The sequence below is a fragment of the Psammomys obesus genome, unplaced genomic scaffold (assembly GCF_907164565.1).
Source record: "Psammomys obesus unplaced genomic scaffold, mPsaObe1.curated_primary_1811, whole genome shotgun sequence".
In the NCBI taxonomy this organism is placed as follows: Eukaryota; Metazoa; Chordata; class Mammalia; order Rodentia; family Muridae; genus Psammomys; species Psammomys obesus.
In genome coordinates, this window is record NW_026592118.1 from 11,864,070 (window position 1) to 11,873,189 (window position 9,120).

The following is a 9,120-nucleotide window of genomic DNA, read 5'->3' on the forward strand; positions in this document are numbered from 1 at the left end:
AGCCGCCCCCAAAGAGGCTTTAACTGTTCAGTAAATGTCACTCAGAACTGTGACTGTATCCGGATGCGCTGAATGTCAGAAGCTGCCTTCCCACCAGAGGCTTCTTCGTGGGGATGTGGCCCATTTATCACATTCCTTCAGAGGTGTGCAGCCTCCACAGTGGAATGAGCAGCGCTTAGTGCATTGTGACCACACACCTTCCTCTGTTCCCGATGTGCAGAGCGCATTGTGGGATCACGAGGCTGAGGGTCAAGGGCTTGACGCACGCATGCACATGTTAGCTGAAGGTGAAGGGGTGATGTCTGCTCTAGCTACCTGGCTGTCAGCCATGTTTCCTTTTACATAATAATGACTAGATTTCTCTCATTTCAACTTTTACTATTCCAGACAATTGAAGAACTCTGGGGAAAAAACGTTCCACGTGCATATTTGATCTGACTGTCCTACTTGAAGCTGTCATGCCACCTCAGCACTGACCCCAAGTACCCATGGAAGAATAGGAGCAGTTCCCAGATAACCTGAATGAGGTGAATCTTTCTCTTTCAACCAGTGTGTATGGCTCAGACTGTCTAACTCCAAATCTAGCTTGCCAGACAAGAAGAAGAGTTCAGGACAGGCATGTAGACACGGGGCCTGAAACTCCAGTGCTAGAAAGATGGAGGCAGGAGACTCACAAGTTCCCAGCCTAGGCCAGCCTGAAATCAAGGAGGAGGAGGAAGGTGAGAGGTTTAAAAATCCCTTGGTTGGCTGTGCCATATTCCCAAACATTCCACTCCTCTTTATTCAGTAAAACTCTCAGTTACCAGCTAGGCGTGATCACACGCCTGTGATCCCAGCACTTAGGAAGGCAGAGGCAGGCAGATCTCTGTGAGTTCGAGGCCAGCCCACTCTACAAAGTGAGTCCAGGACAGCCAAGTCTCGAAAAGCAAAACAAAACAGAGCTCTCAAAACAGCTAGAATGAGGCCCGGGATGAAGGCACGCATCATGAACTGCTAACAGCTACGGGCCTCTAAGGTGGGAATGATGTGAAAGCACCTTACCCAAGCAGCTTATACCTTATACAGCGGCCGACGGACGTCTATGGGACAGTTCTGTATGACTTCATCAACAACATCCGAGATGGACTCCATAAAGTCTGGATTGGCAAACTAAATTTCACGTAAATATGAAATAAATAAGAGTTACACATTTTTCTCAAGCAACCCAAACTGTTTTCAAACAACATTTTAAGTCTTTGTTTTTAATTTTTAATTATGTGTGTAGGTGTATGTCTGAGTGTGGGTTTGTGCATGAAAGTGCAGTGCCCGAAGAGACCAGAAGAGGGCATCATATCCCCCAGGAGCTGGAGTGGCAGAGAGTTGTGAGCCACAGACATGGGTGCGGAAGTGAACTCAGGTCCTCTGCGTGAGCAGTACGAGTTCCTAACACTGAGTCATGTCTCCAGGCTCCTCAGAAACATTCTTTAAAGGTAACCAGCAAATATACAACTCACTAGAACTGATAACCCATCTCGTGAAAATGAAAGGATGTCAAAGGAATGCCACATGACTGACCACGTGTGCGTGGAGTGATGTGAACATGAAGTGCGTGAGTTCAGAGAAGAAAAAACATCCACCAGTCACAAGGACAGACAACCCTGGTGAGGAGAACATAGCACTTCATGCCCAAGAGAAAGGGAAGGACACACAACCCTCCGTGGCATACGGTGAGTATTATCCTTATGTAGTAATACCACAAGGAAGTTAGGCACGCTGTGAGGGGAAAGCACGCTATACTACCGGTCCCGGTGAACAAGCACCTTGAGGGTTCAATAGCATGTGTTAAATGAACTAGGGCAGGAAATGGTCAACTCCCTCACATATGAAATACACTTCAAAACCCAGCGCATGTCCAACAGTCTCAGAGGAAGGAGGCAACACCCAGTCTCAGATAACACTATTTTCAGACAACACTGTCAGACCTCATTTTAATTTTTAGTTATGTGTAGGTGTGTGTCTGAGTGTGGGTTTGTACATGTGAGTGCAGTGCCCAGAGAGACCAGAAGAACCCCCTGGAGCTGGAGCTGCTGAGAGCTGTGAGCCAGTTCCCCAGCTGCCATCCACCGGTTTTGGATGGACACTCTGTCATAATCCCACCTTCACACAGGCACCGGTGCAAACACAACTTGAAATTAGTGACTGTTTTATTACCACAGGCTGAGATCAGTTTCAAACCCATCTTCTTCTATTACTCTTCAAAGAGCTTCCTCATCTCCAAGAGGATAACCCAACCTTAACTGATAGAGCAGGGAAGTCGAAGCAAGGCAAACCAGGCAGCCACGAGTGCAGCGCAGCGGAAGCCTCCCGTGAAGCAGCCTGTAGCTCACCGGGAACCCTTTACCGAGCAATGCTCCTGTGAACACCAGGGGGCAGCATGGCTCCACAGCCACTGCACTGGGTACTCGCCCAGACATCTTACCTCAGGGTGAAAGAATATTTCCGGTCCCAGGAACCGTTCATAACCAACGTCTATAATGAACCTCTTCTGGTTGATCGCATTGATCCCCGTGTACTGTTTGATCCACTTCCGGGGATCCACGTCATACTTCGCAAATTCTTTGACAATATCAGGGCAAATGTAACAGTACTTCTCCTGTGCACACACAAAAAGACGTGGCCAGGCATTAATGACTGCCGGAGTCTCTGCCCTCTAACAAACACACAGGAACCCACACCTTACAGACATCTGAATTCATCTCAGCCTACCCTGTTACTCTTGCGTGGCTGGACTGTCCAGACACGTGTCCTGCCAATCTTTCAGCTTGGACATGACTACATGTGACCAGGTAAGTCTGCCCTCTCTGCAACTTGGCTATTCATCACTACCATCTTCTCCCTGATGTTGTTGCCATATTGTCTGAAATAGTATCTACCCATAAAGCACCAGCGCCTTCTCTCCATCTAGATTTCGCTTGCCCTCAGGCTCCCTCTGAGATGCCTGCCTCACTACTGCCCATGGCTGGATGAGTAAACCAAGCTTGTTGAACTCTAGAGTACAGTGACCAACCACAGCCTGACATGGGTGTGGGGGGGGGGAGGGTGATAATGGAGTGTTCTCTAGCCTCCTGTTAGATAGCTACTTGCAGAGGGATCCCCTGGTCCACAATGTGCCTGAGAATGTACCTTGCTGGTCAGGTATTTTAAGTGGCTTGATCAACTTAGATCCCTGTCAGAGACAGTCTAGCTGAAAGTCAGACACTAGGCAACTGAAATCAGTAAGTAAATTGATATAAGATGGCAGAGACTATAGAATAAAAACAGAACCAGGCAGCAACGCTGGGGTTGCCAACAGATGGCTGCCACTTAAGGAAGAAAAACAAAGGCTGAGGAGGAAACCTTGGGAATATTTTAACCTACAAAGAAAGTCTGAGGACATCTTTGCAAACCTCTCCCCAGTGGGGAAGGGACCAGCTCTTCCCTTTTGCTGTAGCCCTAAGGAAAGTCTAGGCACAGGAGGATGGGCTACGCAGCCCTCTTTTTACAGGGGCCTGCTTTATATCTGCCCCATCCCCAAAAGATTGTTTTCAACTGTTATCAGCCAAAATTTGGAAATCTTGTCTCGTGGTTCCTTGTACTCAACCAGCCTCAGCAGAGGCTCAGCTGAGAGCTAAACAGCAGGGGAGTTAACCTCCCTCCTGCGGCTTACAACCAGAGCCTTTCGAGGAAGGAGATGTTCAAGGCCACAAGTCACAGCCCGCCTCAGACCCTTCTCCAGAGCCAAACAAAGTCCTTTCTCCTCTCGCTACATAAAGACCAGCCTCTCACTCCTAGGAGTCTCTTGCATTTTAATTTTTTAAAGTGTGTTTTGGTTTTGCCAGCTGAGAAGGAAAAAAATTGCTTTAAAAAGGACTGTAACAGCCATACCCACAGCAATGCAAAGGCAGGTGAGGTCAAGTAGACACTCTAAATAATAACCTGAGAGGCGCTTTGTTACTAAGCTCAGATTTTCCTGCCACTCTTCTAGCATGTGACTGAGGTCTGGAGACATGCAGGTAGGTTCTGTTTAAGGACTCCGGGACCTAGACTGGCAGGCTTCTGAGGTATATTGGCAGGGTGCAAGGTGGGCAGACACCACTGGATTCCTGACTGCTGCTGCTGCCCTCCTGACTCTAAAAGGAAGCATGGAGGGAGATGTGGAAGCCGTGTGCAGCTAATTGAAGGTTTTATTTAATTAGGCCCCAATTAAATGGTGCTCTGCTCTACAGGCTGGTGGCTCAACACCAGTTAGCAAGCTGCTCTCTGTGAGGAAGCGCGCACTGTGAGCCTCAGGTCCCTAGCACACTGAACTCGATGGTGACACAACCAAGATCCACGCTCTCGGGGAGAGGGGAGGGGGCAGGACGGGAGCAGGAGGGGGACGATGGCATGGAAGGGGGACATCCAAGCACCATTTCCCTCTCACCCCCAAACCAGCCAGGGTCCCTTCTGTTTTTACCTTAATGGCTTTTGCTGTCTCCAGCGACTGCTCAGGAGGGATTCCCACCTCCCTCTCCCTTAGCAGCTGTTGAATGAAATACGTAATATCTCTACCTGCAATGGGGATGTGTTTGATGCAGCTTCCAATTACATAACCTTCCGCCTGGAGAGGAAGAGGAGACGGGACAGCTGTGTCAGTGACTGCAGTCCAGAGCCAGGCGGACTCAGAAACTCCCCAGCCTCACCTTCCCAACCACCCCTCCGGAACTGGACTCGAATTTAAGGCTCCCACTCAGGAGGTCCGGCACCTAAGGTATTTTCAAATGACTGCATCTGCACTTCCTTTACTATGTAAAATTCTGAACAAGCTCCAAAAGCAGCCAAAATGTTTTCATTAGGAGCATGGGGAAAACGGCATAGGATAGCTGGCTTCTACATGTGGCTGCGGCCCGGGAGAACAGTAAACTCAACAGCAATGCTTCTTCCTCTAACTAAACAGGGAAGGCTTTGTCTATGCACTGTTAAACCAGCTATAAATCTCCTCCCAATTCAAAGTTAGCAATGTGGAAAAGCAGGGGTACTGTGATCCCAAAACAGCCTGAATCCAAACTCTTGAGTCCACAGACTTCCGATCTCCATCCCTGGTGTGGAGCAAATATCCTGAGGGCATTTATAGTGTATATGAAATAAAACCCTGCTTGCCAGACATGTACTTTATGGAAGATACTAAGTATCCAAGAAATGGTTCCATCCAACATACTGAAAGTGACTCAAAGAAGCTAACGGTTGTGCCACTGAAGACCAGTGTGGCTTAGACTCCGAATTCTCCCCGATGCCTTCCTGAGCTACTGAAGTCATGCCTGGGAGGGGCCCACAAGGAGTCCGCAATGACTGCTATCAACAAGCAGGGCTCATGCCAGGAGTCCACAGTCCCCTCATGGACCTTCTGTGGTCACACACCTGCCACAGAAGCCACAAGCCTGGTCACCCATCCAGCCTGTCGTCAAATATACAGACGGGACGCCGGTGGTTGGATCTCACACTCTAGCACTCCATGGCTTCTGTGCCACAGGCCCAGGGGAAAGAGAGGGCATGGAATTGCACCATGGCTCTGCCCCTTGCTGCGGGCAAGCACTCTCAGTACAGGCACAGATGGAGCCTCGCTAGGCTGCCAGAACAGCTCCCCCAAGTCCTCCTGGGCTTGCTGCTCGTGTTCCTGACTTCTAGACCAAAGATTAGGCCTTTCTGCAAGGTGCAAGTATTTGTAAAAAATTTTAAGATGGAGATCAAAGGTATGTGAGAGTGATTAGAAGGTTAACTTCTAACAGCACTCGGCGCCTCGCCGCCACACTGTGAGCCTCACACACACCATTTCCTAGAATGAGCATTACGGAAGCTCTGCAGCACGCCACCTAGCCAGCAGCAGGAAAGTCAGCACCACGCCACTTTAGCATCACCCTCACGGTTTTAGGTAATTATTTTTCACAGACTATTTGACCAAACTAGACATAGGCTGTTCCAATTTAAAATGGGGACGTGTGTGTGTGTGTGTGTGTGTGTGTGTGTGTGTGTGTGTGTGTGTGTCTTAAAGCCTGAAAGGCTGTGCAGTATATAATGTGGTTTTCTGGATAGGTTTATGGGTAATTTTGTTGTTTATTATTTTACCCAATTTTTCAGTAACAAATTAATTTTTATAAATTGGAGAAGAAACTAAACTAATGCACCATGAAAATTAAAACAAACAAACAACAAAAAAAAAACAAAAAACCTTTCTCGCTGCACCCAGGTTCTTTGTGAAATGTCTTCTTTTCCTATCATATTGGAAGCTGAGTGACCCCGGGCAAAGTGATCAAAGAGTGGGCTTCTGCCTCAGCCTCATCTACAGTGTGGAGATGGTGGAGAAGCAAACGCAGCAGCTCTGGGCCCACAGCCCCTGGAGCTGTGACCTGCTCTCTCCAAGGCACCAGGTCAAGGAGAAAGCCCAAGGCCAGCATGGCATCACTACAGCAATCCCCCTAAGAGCCAGGGTCTGAGCCTGCTCTGAAGGGCCCTGGGCCACATGCTGGAGGGAGAGGGGTCCATTCCTCCCACAGAGAGGAAACTCGGGCAGGGGTGCAAGGGTGACAAGACTTGACAGAGGCTGCCCTTCCTGACCATGAAGTCCTACATGACTTTAGCCTTTTGGCAGATGCAAAAGCAGCAAGGTGTCATTTCAGTTACTGAAACAAAATCATGACTATCAGTTTTCAAAGACAGGGAACGTACCAGTTTTGCTTGGCTTTGGCTTAGTTGTTGTTGTTTTTAGCTTGTTTGTTTGTGCACACACACAACATGTACATTCAAGTGCCCATGAAGGCTGAAGGTGTTAAAGTCTGTGGAGCTGGTTGGGACAGGGTCTCATGTACCCTAGGCTGGCCTTAAACTCAGTATACAGCCAAGAATTGCCTTTAGCTTCTGAACCTCCTGCCTTCACCCCTCAAATGCTACCATTACAGGATGTGCCGCCCTGCTTGGCTTTGGATTTTTATTATTATTTTTTTATTTATTATTAATTACACTTTATTCACTTTGTATCCCCCCATAAGCCCCTCCCTCCTCCCCTCCCAATCCCACCCTACCTCCCCCTTCTTCACGAATGCCCCTCCCCAAGTCCACTGATAGGGGAGGTCCTCTTCTCCTTCCTTCTGATCTTAGTCTATAAGATCACATCAGGAGTGGCTACACTGTCATCTTCTGTGGCCTGGTAAGGCTGCTCCCCCCTCAGGGGGAGGTGATCAAAGAGCAGGCCAATCAGATTATGTCAGAGGCAATCCCTCTTCCCATTACTATGGAACCTACTTGGACACTGAACTGTCATGGGCTACATCTGTGCAGGGGTTCTAGGTTATCTCTATGAATAGTCCTTGGTTGGAGTATGAGTCTCTGGGAAGTTCCCTGTGTTCAAATTTTCTGGTTCTGTTGCTCTCCTTGTGGAGTTTCTGTCCTCTCCAGATCCTACTGTTTCCCACTTCTTACATAAGATTCCATGCACTCTGCCCAACAGTTGGCCATCAGGCTCAGCGTCTGCTTTGAAAGTCTTTGCATTTTAAAATGAGGTGTAGGGGCTGGAGAAATGGCCCAGTGGTTAGGATCATATACTGCTCTTGCAGCAGGCTGAGGCATCGGGCGGCATGCAACCACCTGTAACTCCAATTCCAGGGCTTCGGAGGCCTCTGACCTCTGGGGCACCTGTATTCACATGCACAAACTCATACAGAGACACATACATATAATTAAATAACCTTTAAATATTTTGTTTAAAAAAAAAACTTATTTAAGGGCTGGTAAAATGGTTTAGCAGATAAAGGTATTTAACCTGAGTTTGATCCCTGGAATCCACATGGTAGAAGGAAAGAACTGACAAGTTGTCCTATGATCTTGGCATGCACTCCCATGGAAACACACACACACACACACACACACACACACACACACACACGATTTTTCAAAATCAAAACACTTAAAATTGAAAAAGAGAGCTTCATATATTTATATGTGTGTGTTTATAACTATGGTTGACTTAAATAACTGTAGTTAACACTGTAACTATGGTTACTGAGGAAACCTGAAGGAAGAGGATCAGGAATGGCTGACTTTCCACTGACACTAGTGGATTTTCAAAAGAATGATTTTTTAAATAATTCCTTTAAATAGTCCCTTGGACCAAAAGAAAGAGACGAGAGCCTCCTGAAGTTGGGATTAGAAGTAATTTCTCTAATATCTTAAAATCCAAAGGTGGAACTAAAAGGAATCCTGCAAGGCAAAACGTGAGCTCTTTCCTTTGTGCCTTTTAAACACACTTAGAGGCAAGAGCGAGTTCCTCAAAGCCCCAGCTGATCAAAGCCTTTCACTGGGAATGCACTTTGGCATCCAGAATGGTATCTAACTGCAGCAGCTCACAATGGTGTCTTAGTCAGGTTTCAATGCTGTGGAGAGACACCATGACTGTAGCAACTCTTACAAAGGAAAGCATTTAATTGGGGTTTAGTTCAGAGGTTTAGTCCATTGTCATCATGGTGGAAAGAATGGCTGAATGCAGGCAGACATGGTTTAAAGAGGTAGCTGATAATCCCACACCTGGATCCTCAGGCAGCAGGCAGAGAGAAGTGACACTGGGCCGGGCTTGAACATCTGAAACTTCAAAGTCCACCCCTAGTGACACACTTCCTCCAGCAAGGCTATACATCCTAACAGTGCCACTCCCTATGGGCCTTTGGCGCCATTTTCATTCAAGCCACCACAGTGAGCCAGGACACTGGAGTGACACTCACGGGAATACAGCAGAGGGCTGGTGTCAAGACTGCTGAAGGCACAAGCATGGCCATCTTTCAAACTCCTTCTCATCGTCTTAGGCTCTCTAAATTCCCAATGCCAAGACTGGGCATGGTGGCACATACTTTTAATCCCAGCACTTGAGAGGCAGAGGCAGATAGAGGTCTGTAAGTTTAAGGTCAGCTAAGGAGACCCCCTCTCAGATTTTTAAAAAAGTTATAAAAGAAAGGGAAGGAAGGAAGGAAAGGAGGGAGGGAGGGAGAGATGGAGGGAGGGAGGGAGGGAGGAAGGGAGGGAGGAAGAAAGGAAGGAAGGAAGGAAGGAAGGAAGGAAGGAAGGAAGGAAGGAAGGAAG

The 9,120-nt window shown here is 47.8% G+C and overlaps 1 protein-coding gene across 4 annotated transcripts in view; it reads right to left on the reverse strand.

Moving 5' to 3' along the window:
• The window catches only part of Actr3b (actin related protein 3B), an 89,874-nt gene that overhangs the window by 21,606 nt on the left and 59,148 nt on the right, over positions 1–9,120 (reverse strand). For 3 of the 4 annotated variants that reach the window (XM_055612965.1, XM_055612963.1, XM_055612966.1), the window contains 4 exons: positions 7,471–7,683; positions 4,475–4,618; positions 2,459–2,632; positions 1,057–1,149 (listed from right to left, as the gene is read on the reverse strand). In XM_055612965.1, the coding sequence (XP_055468940.1) occupies positions 1,057–1,149; positions 2,459–2,632; positions 4,475–4,618; positions 7,471–7,683 (624 nt within the window). The remainder of the gene's footprint in view (positions 1–1,056; positions 1,150–2,458; positions 2,633–4,474; positions 4,619–7,470; positions 7,684–9,120) is intronic. The other variant, XM_055612964.1, reaches the window with a different exon arrangement.